Below are 14466 nucleotides of genomic sequence, written 5' to 3'. Positions count from 1 at the left end.
CACACTTCACTTCAAGTTGAGCCGCACAGGAATTTTAGAACTCTTACTACCGCACGTCTTTGGAATCTGATTAATCACTCTATACCCCCCTGACATGCACAAAACACACACTTACACTTACACAGTGCTGTAGTGCACGGTACACGGCAACTCCCAGCCTCTACCTAGCCCTCAAGGAGTCATCAAACACTTTGTGTGTTGAAAAGGGATTTGAGAGGGGTGATGAGTAGCATGTTTTTCAGAAGAGCAGCTTACACCTCTGTGCAGAGGATTAGCCGAATAAGCCTCAAGAACGTATGAGGCCTGAAGTTCAGTTTTTAAGGATGAAAATTGGCATTTTCAGATATCCACAAAGAGGAAGTGACTTCAGGCACACTTTCTACATGCAGAAGTAAGATCCTTAATTACACAATAAAAGGTTAATGTGAGCAGTTTCTTCTCAACGCATAATCTTAAGCTATGACAAACTCTGATGGGGTTTTTTCCTACTCTTTTTTTATCAAATTTTTATAAACTCACTAATTAATGAACCCAAAATAGAACAAATCAACTATTTGCTATCTGTGATATTCAGCAGTTTCTGCTATCCTCTAGGAGCAACAGCCGATCTTTCAGGGATTTTAGTGTAGCCAGGCTACGTTCAAAGCAAATGCAAAGCATCAAGCAATGCATCTGGGCTACACACATAAATCTCAGGCCACAAGAAGGAACCTAAAAGCTTTTGCTACCAAAAATCCTCTGCCTTTGAATTCTGCAACTGCGAAATGAAAATAGACGTCATAGCCACAGTGGCCCAGTGGATAGATGGATATAAATCTCAACAACAATACCCTCAAGGTGCTTAATACTGTAAGCTAAAAATCCTAAAATAATAAAGAGAAAATTGCGAACAATAAGACAACCGCCTATGAGCAAGCATTTGGCGACAGTGGAAAAAAAAACTTTAACAGGAAGAAACCTCCAGCAGAACCAAGCGCATGAAGGGGCAGCCATCTGCTGTCACAAGTTGTGGGTGTGGGGAGGAACACAGGACAAAGGACGCAGAGAGAGACAGACTTTAACAATAACTAATGATTAAATGCGGAGAGGTGTGTAAACACAGAGTGAGTGAAAAAAGGTGAATGAAAAAGAAAGTGCACCTTGGGAAGCCCCCAGCAGCCTAGGCCTATTGCAGCATAAAAATGGAGGATTTAGTACTACAACATTTCCAATTCAAAAAAGAAAGATTTAAGCCTAATTTTCAAAGTAGCGAGGGTGTCTATCTCCTACTTCCAAATGGTAGCTGGTTCCACAGAAGGCGGGCCTGGACGCTGAAGGCTCTGCCTCCTGTTTTACTTTAAAACATCCTAGGTAAGCAAGCCAGCAGTCTCAGAGGAAAGTGCTCTGTTGGGGTGATATGGTGCTATGAGGTCTATTACAAGTAAACAGTTTGACTGACTGAATTCATATGAACTCGCCTGGATAACCGTTCTAAGTTGTTACCCAGAAATCTTCAGAGGGAAATTGTTCTAGGACGCTACAAATGCTACAAGCTACAAATGTTTTACCTGGATGACAGTTGCCGCATAGTGTTTGCCAGCAGTGCTCCTATTAATATAGAAAAGTCTTGACTCTGGCTTTCCTCCATCTCCTCCTCTTTCTCCTCCTTTCTCTGTGATGGGGGGAGCATTAATGTTCCCACATATCTGCTTGTATTTCCTCCAACATTGCTGAATCACAACTGCTGCTGTGCTGCTCAAAAAAGAACACACACACACACAGGCATTTAAATACACACAAAGTGAGGGATATATTGCACATGATATCATAGCACCTTCATCTTTCAAAACATGAATTTATATGTGAGCAGACATCTGGAGAGCAGTACTCTGGAGAGTTTAAGCCTGTCTAAAGCCACCCTTCAAATCAAAGATGTATTGTCCTCCCAAAGATAGCACAGTGTTAATGATAAAGCTGCGTGTTAAAATGAATAAAATCTTCAACGTCTTCTGGTGTAAATCAAGTAGAGGAGGCTCCAATGATGACAAATGCTTTGCAGCAGAAACTAATAAAAGGCTGAGCTCTGTTAAAAGAATTACATAAAAACAGAGTGTTTGCTTTAAGTCGGCAGCATCCAGTTGTATACCACGAATGAATTTGGAGGTTTTCATCGCATGCATTTTTATCAGCTGATCTTTCATCGAATACAAAGGTTTTATTAGAGTGAATATACAAACATACACACGAGTGACTCAGATAAAAGCAGAGAGTGAATTACTTTTTGAGGTTTAAGTCTTGATGGCTGGAGACAGATGCCTTTTCATCACTGAAGAAGGTCGCTGGACCCTGTTTTGGGCCAAATGTGTCATAGTGACTCTCTGTAGCTGGAGTCTCATCAAAATTCCAATAGCTGCATCTCATGATGTCTCTATTTGGAAAGACTGGTGGTAATTTGTTAGTGGACTCTATATCTCGGCAATCCATAAGCTCTTCACCAATGACACTATCCAGTGTTTTCTCAGGCGCTGTTTGACTTGCAGCCCAGTGTTCATCAGACACAGTGGTCTCACCATATTCATGGGCAAATCTCTGGTCCTCAGCCAGCTTCAGAGTCATACTGAAGTGCCAGCAGAAGCTTTGCACATCATTAAAGGGAAATGCAAGTCTGCTGTAAACAAACACATACAAAAATATTTCACGTTACATTATTAACTGGCAATACAGACCAGTTTTGACAACAGGGCAATAGTCCTAATCAATGCAAATACCTGACCTGACCTACATAACTGATTTTATTTTTGCACATATATTTTTATCGCTGCCCATTTCATTTCTGCATTTCAAGTACACCTTACTCTGCATATTCTTATTTATCATGATTACTGTTCGCCTTTCTTTTAGTACCGATGAAGGAAGGAACCCCAGTTTCATTGTACAACACAAAGTATGACTGTGCAATGGCAATAAAGTGAATGACATTAAAGTTAATCTTAGTCCACATGGTTCCCAATCAAATTTATTTAATAGGTTTACTGTAAGCAGTAATTGTAGCATATTGTTCTGAGCTCAGGAGAAGCAGTTATCCACTTTTAGGGTTGTCTGTGAAGGTTCTCAGTCATCCAGGTCATCGTAGTCAAAGGAGCTTGCAAAGAAAAGCGTCTGGACTTCTTTAAGTTACTTGAAGACGTTTCACCTCTCATCCGAGAAGCTTCTTCAGAAGCAGAACTGAAGAAGCTTCTCGGATGAGAGGTGAAACGTCTTCAAGTAACTTAAAGAAGTCCAGACGCTTTTCTTTGCAAGCTCCTTTGACCACTTTTAGGGTTGTTTAATGCAAGAATGAGATTCTTTAAATATGTCTTCTCTATGTCCTGTGAGGTGAACTCCGTGGAGAGGATTGCTCTGATACTGTAAAAGCAGATAAGCTATAACTTTGACTTTTATGCAGGTCAGATTTAATTATACTGGTGATAAGAAGAAAATTGTTCTGTTTCCAGAATAGATTCACATACATTCTAATCACAATGAGGATTATACTACTAGTCTATAACCAAAACTCTCAAAGAAAGATTTATTTAAAAACACACAGTGATCGGTGGTGGTAGAAAATTAAATCATTCAAAAAGGATCAAAGCCATTCCATTTTGAGTTAAATATCACATATATATCCATTTTAGCTCTTATTCTTGGCCAGCCTGTGATAGGTGTGGTCAGTGTGTCCTTATATTTATGTGAGGGTAGGGGTGGTGAGGGGGCGAGAGAGAAAGAGCTGTCTGCCTGCTCTGTGTGTGCCCTAATACCATATAATGTCTCTTTCATTGAGGGGATAAACTGACAACAAAGCTACCTCAATGGAAACTTAATTAATCTATTAGCTATGCTCCGCTCCTTGTCTTAAACCCCGAGGGGCCAGAGACGCTCGGCCAGTCTGGAAGGCCAGTAGCCACAAGTAGTGCAACTCCTTCTCTACAAAGACCTCGCTCTTCACTCTCAGTGGGATAAGAAAGAGAAGAGTCAGAAGGTCTTAAAGGATTGTGACACCAGTGACCCTCCCTCCCTCTACCTGCTGGTTCACTCCAGGGTCACCATAACACGGGTAAAAGAAAGCTTCAGTATACAATGTTCATGACAGGAAAATGAAAAGTTATTCACTGATTAATACTCGCCTGTGAACATATCCAACCATGTATGTAGATGCTAAAAGCTCTCAGTGGTTATTTGTCTTCTGACTTGCAATACAGGAAATTTAGAGATATTTGGTGTTGCTTTATCACATGGGTGTCCCCAGGAGGCCACTCAACAAAAAACTGAGGTCGAGAGCTGTAAGAAATTCCTGAGCCAGCAGCAAACCCTATACTAGTTATATTATAGAGGCGTTTACTGTCCTTTTGAAAATTCAATTTGTGTCTGTCGCAACTGTCAGACAACTATGAACAGAACATAGAAGACCTCACAGCTCCAGAAATGATATGTATACTTAACACAACAAAAGTCTTGTGTAACTGTTTCACTTCTGTGTTCACTTTTTCTACATTGTGGGTGAAAAATGTGGTTTGGTGATAACAATAAAATTGATAAAAACAGAGAGAAAATCCCAACAATCAGACGACCCCTAAGAGCAAGCACTAGGCAACAGTGGGGATGAAAACCTCCGGCAGGGCCAACTATCTCACAGGACTGGCTGGGGTGAGTGGTGGGAGAAAGGATAAAAGATATAATGCTAAAATGTTGATGAAAACAAACACAAAAAAACATATAGGTTGCTGTAGTTGCTTCTGCTGTTCACACTACCCTTTGCAAGATGCTCAGGGCACATTTAGCTAATGCTAAAATGAGGCTTCAGCAATCTGAAATGGACTAATACTGGTGTATTCTTCAAAGCTTTGGCTTTTTGCCTTAGCAGTTTTTCTTTACCATACTGTGTGATGGTACCACAAACAGAAGGCACAATGAGTGGAAAGTACTCATTTCATTTGTTTAACTCAGACTGCTCACACACTAGCTTTAGCAAAACTCTATAACCCATCTTTTTCCACATGACATAGAAACATAATTTTTGATTCACTTCTTTTACATTACAACCACATAAGGAGCAATTCAAACCTAAAAAATACTAAGTGCCATAGAACGCAGTGGAAAAAGTGGGGAGATTGCGGTAGTAGATGGGTTTATTGGTCTTTTTCCCACCACATCCACAAAATGTTTTGATTTAATGGCATACAGGACTGGATTGTAAGGCATGCTCATTTATGGGTGAAACAGAGGCACTTTGGTAGAATCCCTACACCTTGTAAAAGAGAGTAATAGCCCTAATACGCCACAGTACCTCACCTTACAGTCACCAGTTGACTGGCGTGTGGCACTCTTCTCAACTCCCCTAAAAACTCAGTCTGACACAAGGTCAGGCCAGGGGTTAAATGGCTGTGTTGGCTCTTGCAAAGCCCCCAAAATGGCTCATTGTCCAGAGGCCAGAAGGGTAGAGGGCACTCAGTGAGGGGCGAAGCAAGGGGAGGGCCACGCTAACCTCCCCCAAGCCATAGGAGTCCTCGATGTGACCCATACAAGAAGCCGCCACCGTGTTTCATCTTTTGTACTGTGTAATTTGAAAAGGTCAGGAAGATAAGCAGAAAGTTGACCACTGTTTTAAGTGCTGGTGGTCCTCCTTGTATAGGAGTGTCAATATGTGCAGAGGCCAGTGACATTGAAGGACTTGTGAAAATAGATGGACGTTGTCTTTAGGCTCACTACGCCCTATGTATCAGACATAACAAGAGGATAGCTAACATTCCTCGCTGCTTGATGGCGGTATCTCTGACAGGTTCAGCAGCACATGACAAAAAAAGTGTAATATAACCTCTGGTGCATTGGTTTTGGGTTATTTTTGTTGTTTTGCCCTGTTCTTTATTATTCCCTTTTACTATTTGATTCTTCTTTTCTTTTCAACCTGTTCTCGGTTTGACCTCATGCCTTCATCCTATCTCTTTATATCTGAAGTACTCTCAGTCAAACATAACTTGATTTTTATGCATACAGTAGAAGAGACGAGAATTCTGCAGTACAGTATTCGTTTTCTATTACCATAACCAATTTTTTTTAATTATTTGAAGCTGAACATTTCGCACCTCTTCCCCATGATCTGCTTTCAAGCTTCTTCAGAAATCTGCAGCTTACCTGCAATATTTTAGTTTACAAATACAGATCATATAAGATGAGTGTGAGAATGAAATCTGACAATATGGAAATTGTGTAAACTGAGTTCACAATAAGCACTTGTATCTGCAGATTGTTTTCTCTTCCACAATGTGGATAACTTTAGAAAGTGTAACTTCTGGGGTCAAACACACATCCAACCACTGGCAAAACCTGCAGCTATCCACACTAAACACATAGCACACTGCCAGCACATCCACACAGGCAGCCTGTCTCTTACCTGTGCTCCCTGCTGTGATGCTGCTGTAAATTCTGAGTCTGCTGAAGCTGAGCCTGGCAGAAAGTTAGGAAGCAGTCTGAGGCCAAGCTGACCTGCTGAACAGCTGGAGGCAAGAAAAAGGAATCTGTCTCCTGGCTATCAATGACTCTAAGGCCAGGCACTGATTTCTGTAGTGTGGATCTGAAAAGGAAAGTAAAATCAGCAAAACCTGAGCTGTGCAGAAGTGATTTTACTAATATTTTTAAATGCATCATTTATACCATTTTAACTGCAACTGGTATTATGTATATCTGTATTTTTGTATGAACTCATTACCTCTGCATTAAAGGCAAACAGCTTGGTGATTTTTTAAAGTTTATAATAAACAACACTATTAACAGGTAACAAAGACAATGAGGGCAGCTTGAATGGAACTCAGGTTGAGGTTGCACAGAGGTGTCAGGGCTATGAAACAGGACACTTATTTTACTCAACAGATTTTGTAGATCACAAAATAGTTTTGCCAAATAGACGTAGTTTAATTTGAGTTCTATGTTTGTTTCTAGTTATTTACTTATTAATACGACTCATAACTGTCAAATTACAATCACTGCCTGACTAAGAAAATAATATTCACAGCCAACAGAAAGCTTCTCTAAAGCTGGCAGAACCATTCTCTGTTTAGACCGTAGTGTTTTGAGGAAACCGTTTAACTTTCCTCTCACAGTATATGTTGTTTTGTACACAGTACATTTTGTTCTCTGAACTAATTAAAGGACCATATGTACAGTGATTTAGTCATCCCCTGGTATTAATGGTTGTCTGAGTCTACAATCTGAACCTGTTTGAACTCATTACTATTAATCTTGTGCCGTTTTCTAAAAGTGTAGTTACACAGCCACTTTGGATAGAAATCCTTTCCAAAGTGCATATGTTAGGTAGTGTGAGCATTCAGCTGGAGGAGCGCCCTGAATGGCTGTGATACAGGGGGAGAGGTAACCACTGCCCGAGGCTAAGGATGTGCAAGCAGAGGAATCTCAAATATCTGCCAGAGAAACAGACTAAGAGCATCTACTAGTGGAGCACTGGCCAAATGTGGTCTCTGTGCAGTGGGAAAATGTGGAGCTGGAAACTCTACAGGGCACTAGGGAACAGCAACAATAAAATTTGCAAAAATAAAAGCCTTTGGGCTGCGAAGTCAGTTTTTAAAACATTAAGAACTGGGTCTTCTAAAACCGATTCCCAGAGTACTGTATGCTCTTAAATCTGTCCCACGACTTCACCAGAGAGAACAAAACATGTGTTGAGGTCATTTACTGCTTCAGATGCATTCATAAATGGTTTATATGAAAATGTCTTTCTTTATAATGTGAAGTACTTTACATGTACTTATATATTCACAATAGGTTTTCCTTACCAGATAGACAGACAGACAGACAGACAGACAGACAGACAGACAGACAGACAGACAGATGAAGAAGAAGAAGAATGAAGCTCCAAACCCGAATTAGACAAAATTGGATAAATAGCAGCAACTTATTACCTTTTTAATATAAGGACTTCATTATTCACAGCTATATCTACAGTGCACTGAAGATACTCAAACTTCAACTTGAGTCTTACTAAACTGTTATAAATTTTATCCTCCTTTTCTTTTAAAACACTTTTTTGGATCCTTCATCCTGATTCTCCAGTTCCTATAAGCATAACTCTGTATTTCATTTAGTGAAGACTTCCTCCAAAACATAGGCTCTTTAAGCGGCTCTGATTAATCAGGGCCAGTATTTTCTTCATCTATTTCTCCTGGATCAGGGGGTGCCTACAGGGATTGTAATTCTTAGCGCTTGCCTTTTGGTGCTTTTATTTAGCCAGTGTTATCACTGGCTGAGGATGAAAGGGCAAGGGCATGAGTGTGGAAATATTGAGGGTTAATTCTACTGTTGGCACTGGGGGTTAAGTAAAGTTCAGTGAAAAATTAAGGTAATGTTTCAGGTATGGCTTAAGGAAGAAAGTGTTCACAAGTAACTCATAGTTTTACACCTATTCCAGCAAAGAATCCTCTAAAAACTCAATCTAAAGATAAAAAAATAGATTTTATGTTCATATTGTCAGCACAATAAAAATCATTAAAAAAAATATGGTACAATGTACCATTTTAAAATGAATATAAATTTTTAAAGGCTCTTTTTCCTGTATTTTTTTAATCACACGTTAAATTTTGCCATTTACCATTTATGGAAACCAACATTGGCAGTGGTACTGGCAAAAATTTAACAGAACTTTTGTTTTGTTTTGTTTTTTTATTGAAGTTTTTATTGAACCTGCTGGGCAGTAACTCCAACATATGAACAATGATAAAAATCTGACTATTAAATAAGCAAAAAGTTTCCAAAACTAGTATAGTTTTTCATATTTTGGTTATTTTGCTGGGTGTAACTGACTCTGAGGAGCCAAATAACTTTGCAAACCTGTAACAGCTGACATCACCGCTCATGACATCCCAGTAGAACCTCAAAGAACATACGTGCTCATTGCATATTTTTCATATAAACTCATTGCAACTGCCTTAACACTGGTAAAATATTTAAGCAATGTAAGTGAATGAGCAAATTGACAATGAAAAGATAATTGATTTTTCTGCTGTATCAATATTTTGGAAATTATGACCACTTAGTGTGGCATACACACATACAGATGTTGGTAATCTAATAGGCAATGCAGATCAGAGCGGTAATCCTGGAAGTGGACAGGGAGACCAGTGTTCAGCTGGAATGTTTAGACTACCTGAGCCCACAGACTAAATTTTGGATAGGCAAATACTGACTTTTCAGTGGTATTTTCCTTTGATCACCCATCATAGCAAGTTATATTTAAGAGCAAAAGAGGCAGAAACTGGAACTTCTATCCAAATAATTTCCAAAAAGAACAGAAATTTCTAATTACTATATCTTGATTTGAAACTGTGGAGCAGGTGAGGAAAATGTGCCTCAACGAGAGGCAGCCAGAAAATTCAAGATTCCTGAAACTAGCGCAATGCACTATCACTGCATGATGGGTCGTGAAAGCAGATACATACAGATAACAACATATTTAGTTCTAAAAAGACAGTATATCATGTCATTTTCTTACTCTGTCCAGTGCTTACCCTACCTCCAGCCACTCTCCTGCTGAAGAGGATTCCCTGTGAGGTGGATTTCACGCAGGAACTGACATCCCTCAAGATTTTCACACACATTCTGCAGGTCTGAAAGAGAGCATGACACGTTTTTCAATATATTCTTCAGTTTCAATATAACTCCAACTTACAAACTATATCAACCTACATGAAATAAGCAGAGGTGTGTAGTGAACTTATATCCAAATTATTAATATTACAAAGTTACAAAATTTTACACAAGGCACCGAAATAAGATCAACAAAATATAAAAGCAATAGTTCAAGTACGGCGAGCTGAAAGAAGAAGAAAAACCACAGGTTTTAAACTGGCTTAGGTGGTAAAACAGGTTGACCACTAATCACAGGATTAGCAGCTCTATACTCGGGCTGTCCTGAGCAAAACAATGAAGGCCAAGCTGCTCCTAACAGAGCAGGCGATGCTCTATTAGGAGTAGCGCTTGCATAACAGTGAACAAGAGACGTTTGCTGAACCACTAAGGTAAAACAGCGCTAAACAAGCACAGCCCATTCACCATTTTATAAAGAAAACATGTTACCTGACAGGCAGTTGTATCTAAGATCCAGATTTTCAAGGGACACAAAATTAGACATGGAGGGCAGCTGAGTAATTCTAGGAAAATAAGAGACAAATTACATTAGAAGCTAGACCACATCTCAATGCATCGCTCATGTCACCGTTAAACACAGAAGCATTTTGAATTTATGCGACTGTGTGGCTTTGACTCGTCGTGGTTTTACAGAACCTACTGATTGCAATTTTTTATATCAAGTTACATTTTCAAAAGAAAGAAAAGCCAGAAAAAATTGTTGCACGTGTGTTATTTTCTACTTTGAATATATATCACATAACAAAACTTGGGCGAAGACAGATGGCAAGTAGTACTGGATGAATACTGGATACCCGTTTTGAGCTGCAGAGAGGTGCTGCATTAGAGGAAGCCAGCAGGCAGCGAGGCCGTGAAGGGAGGAGACGCTGTTGTCATCCAGATACAGCTCTCTGAGGAGGACCTGGTTGTTCAGACTCGGGGGCTGATGAAGCAACAGGACAAAGTCGTCAGTTAACACCCATCACACTGTGAGGTTAGACTAACTTCACACCGCTGCTCCTGCTGTAGCAACGAAACGACCTCGTCCATCAATGTCAGTTGTTTTAGCCCTGCTATGCCTACTGCTATGAGTCCCTGCCACAAGCGAAGCTCGTCAGGTTCATTTTCACACTGCTTGTGAAGCACTGTGATAAAACTTTCAGGCTTGGCAAACACAAGCATAGTTAATCTGTGACTGAAAGATTACTGAGGATAGAGTGGACCATTATCACATGTGTGCAATAATATACATTTTTAACAGCACATCTGCTGGACTGGAGAAAATTTGAAATTTGGCCAGGTAAAATTTATTTTCACAGCTGAGAAACGCGAATTAGCAAACAACAGCATGTGTTTGACTGAGGTACTTCTTGGATTAGATCTGATGGATCAGCTTCCTTTTTTTAAATTAAAATTAAGCACCTTATTTACATTTGTCATACTTGCCTGGTTTTAATTTTATTTTTTGAAGGTTTGACAATCGTTTATCACTAAATGTAACTTCTGGAATAAGGGGAACTGTTTCTCAATTAAAAGGGCACGTAGTAGATAAAAGCAAAAGGATTTTAGGCTTAATTCAAGCCCATCACCTGTCTCAAACACCCACACCACTTTCTCTGCGGCTCTCGCAAAATTGCAACAGTGAACAGTGATATTAGATTTCGTGCTTCCAGTCACCTGCCGTGAGTTTTTACCTCAGTAAGGCCGTTTCCTCTTAGATCCAGTGTGTGAAGCAGAGCACTGTTCTCCAGACCCTCCACGTTGGCCAGGTGGTTGTGAGAGCAATCCAGGTGGAGCAGTGTATATACATCTCTCAGCCCTTTGGTGTTGATCAGCTGGTTGTGGTTCACTGACAACCTCTGTAGCCTCCTTACAGACTCCAGACCAGCTAGGAAGCAGACAGAATATATGCAGAAAGCAGAGCATGAGTCTTAAAAGTTGACATGATACAGTCTAAAAAAAAAAGTACAGTCTGTACATGGAGTCAAAATTGCAGTTTTCACTGCAGAGTGAATGGTGTGAAGTCCTCAGCAGGAAAGAAGAGAGATGCTGCCCTCTTGTGTTACATTACATTACATTGATTTTTTGACCAGAAGAGGAAGTTTAGTTAAACCTGGAGGGAAACTTGGAATTCCTGATGTTCATCTATGATAGTCCTTTAGCATGTGAGGTAATAAGTAAAATGTTGCATGAAAGATTTTAGATACTGTTTGTTTGTTTTTTTCCATTTTCACGTTTATTCCTCAGGTTTGATAAGCTCTGAATGTAGTCCTTTAGAATTTCAAATGAAATATATGTAAGAAATGTATTGTAACTGCAGCATGTCTTTTACCAGGATTCTGATGTTAAGAGCCATAACTTTCATTCATTTTGTTAAACATAAAGAAGTCCAAATGCATTTGACATACTACGTTCTGTGTTTACATGGAACACGATGGCATCGTGCCTGTTCTCAGGTTAAGTGAATGCTGCTCTTTTTTGAGGATTTTAGACTTACCAGGATCAGTCACGCGTTATCTCAAGCTGCTACACACACATTGTTAGCAAATAAGTATTTAAAACACAAACACTTTCAGACATTATACTGACGAAAAAATTAATCCGTTTTTCTTTTTTGGGGCTTTTTTCAATAGCTGTCAGTGTTTCATGAGTTCTCACCAATACGGGTGATGGAGTTATGCGAGAGATCAAGAATATCCAAATTCTCAGCACCATTTAAACCATGGATGGAAGTCAGCTTGTTGTGGGCAAGTTGAAGAACTCGTAAGCTGCTCATGTTTTCACAATCCACAAATGAGATGTCATTTTCCTAAAACAAAACAAAAGCAAAGCTGTTGTGACTGAAATGACTGAAACAACATGAAAAAAAATCACAGTAATGACTAGTTTTTTGTTATTTTTGTTATTTTTTAACTATATAATCACCTGTAGGTCAATGTACCAGAGCTCTTGTAAGTGGTTGATACTTTCCAATGATTTCAGTCCACAGCGTCTGAGGGTGAGCGACTGAAGTTGAGTACACTGGGCAAGGGTAAAAAGGCTACAGCCAGGTAAGTCCTCCAAGGTCACGCTGGTAACCTGAAAGAGAGCCAAACATATTTCAGCGCTTCTGGATCTCAAATGAAAATAATGGGTTCTATGTGTGAATATTCTTTCCGAACACAACAAACATTTAAGTACAAAACATTTTCATCAGTGTTCCTGGATCACAGCCAAGCACACAGTATGTTACCTCCTGCAGGGATCTCCATCCTGTGGACTGAAGCAGAGTGTGTGGGCACAGAGGGGGCAGACTGCTACCCTCTGCCACCCTCCTTGGCCCTGTCCTACTCCGGACTGATCCTTTCTGCTTCCTCCTGTTCTGGCAGGACAGATTAGACCAAGGGATGCATTCCTTCATCCACAACAGCCTTTTCTGCTCTGTGTGCTCTGGAAGGCCTGCAGGCAAAAAGCAAGAAGAAGTGCCAGGCTTTGCAGGATCTTGCCGGTTACTGGTTTTATACACAGGGATCTGACTGATGTTCTTGTTTAGGTTCTGTTGTTTTGCAGTTTCAGAGCTGACAGGGTCAGCTGTAGATTCACTCTGCAGTGGATCAGCACTTGAGGTCCGCGTGGTGCTGCCTCCTGGGTGTGAGATCCTGCCAGTATTCTGAGATTGCATGCTGCTATTTTCTCTTTCCTTGTCTCGCAGCTCATTCTTACTTATGACTCGTTCTTTCAACTCTTCTTCTACTTTCCTTTCTTCTGCTTGTATGTTTTCCTTCACCTCATTTCCATAATCCTTTGCATCTTCCTTGTTTCCCGTCCCATCCTTCTTTTTTCCTATACTAAGCCCCTCTTGGTGTTTCTGCAACTCTTCTTGCTTCTTTTCTTTATCTTTTTTCCTCTCATGTTCCATTTTTGTGTTCTGGTCTTTATTCTCACAAATCTCTGGCTTGAGTTTTATTACTTCATCTGTGTTTCTGTGTTCTTGTTCTTCATTCTGTTTCATTTCTGCCATTCTCATTGTAATCAGCTCTTCTTTGTTTGTTTTAGTCTTTTCCTCCTTCCTTATCATATCTTGATTTTCCAAACTCTCCTCATCGTTCTTTTTCTTTTCTTCACTTTCCGTGAGTTGCATTTTGTCATCTATTCTTTTATTCTCATCTTTTCCCCTGATGTCTTCATTCAACAGCTTTTTCTTCATCTCGGGCTTTTCTCTTTGCTCTACCTCATTTCTTTCCATTTTATGCTCTGTAGTTTTTCTCACAATTTCCTTTCTTGTCGTCTCTTCCTCACCTCCGTTATCTATTCTCTTTTCTTCCTTAATACTTCTTATTTCTTTATTTTTTGTCTTTTGATCTTCAGTCATCTTCCTTCCAGAAACCTCTGTCACAGCCATTATTCTTGTTTCCTCGTCCTCACTTTTCCTGTTTTTCTTTCTCTCCTTCTGCTTTTGCTTTATCTCCCCCACCTCTTGTATCTCTCTTCTCCTCTCCTCATCCTTGATTTCTTCAATTTTTCTCTCTTCCTCTTTCTTTCTAATCTCTTCTTCTTCCATTTTCTTCTTTACCTCCTCCCTTTCCCACAGCTCCTTTTGCTTCTTTTCTTCTTTATGTCTTAATTTTATCATGTTTTTCTTTTCCTCTTCATCCAATCTTTTCCTCTCTTCCAGTTTCTTCCTTTTCTGTTCTTCTTCACTCTTAATTTTCTCTTCTTCCTCCTTCATTTTCCTTCTGTCTTCCTCTTCCTGCTTCTTTTTCGCTTGCAGGTCTTCATTTTTCCTTTTCTCTTCTTCATTTTTCCTTTTCTTCTCTTTGTTTTTCTTTCTCTGCTCTT

General features: G+C 39.7%; 1 protein-coding gene across 2 annotated transcripts in view; it reads right to left on the bottom strand.

Annotated features, from left to right (window-relative positions):
- lrriq1 (leucine-rich repeats and IQ motif containing 1) overlaps positions 1–14145 on the bottom strand; it is a 28279-nt gene extending 14134 nt beyond the window's left edge. The window contains exons 1-11 of one of the 2 annotated variants that reach the window (XM_005731548.2): positions 12881–14145; positions 12574–12726; positions 12307–12457; positions 11343–11536; positions 10464–10591; positions 10099–10172; positions 9536–9629; positions 6407–6586; positions 2550–2647; positions 2258–2420; positions 1548–1731 (exon numbers count right to left, since the gene is read on the bottom strand). In XM_005731548.2, coding sequence (XP_005731605.1) covers positions 1548–1731; positions 2258–2420; positions 2550–2647; positions 6407–6586; positions 9536–9629; positions 10099–10172; positions 10464–10591; positions 11343–11536; positions 12307–12457; positions 12574–12726; positions 12881–14029 — 2568 coding nt within the window. In that variant the 5' untranslated portion in view covers positions 14030–14145. Of the gene's footprint in view, positions 1–1547; positions 1732–2257; positions 2648–6406; positions 6587–9535; positions 9630–10098; positions 10173–10463; positions 10592–11342; positions 11537–12306; positions 12458–12573; positions 12727–12880 lie in introns of both variants that reach the window. The other variant, XM_013910398.1, reaches the window with a different exon arrangement.
- Positions 14146–14466: the final 321 nt, after the last annotated feature.

The sequence above is a fragment of the Pundamilia nyererei genome, unplaced genomic scaffold, assembly GCF_000239375.1.
Source record: "Pundamilia nyererei isolate P.nyererei 1_Seehausen unplaced genomic scaffold, PunNye1.0 scaffold00043, whole genome shotgun sequence".
Classification (NCBI taxonomy): Eukaryota; Metazoa; Chordata; class Actinopteri; order Cichliformes; family Cichlidae; genus Pundamilia; species Pundamilia nyererei.
Note: the sequence above shows the minus strand (reverse complement) of the source record. Positions and strands in the feature narration are given on the sequence as shown.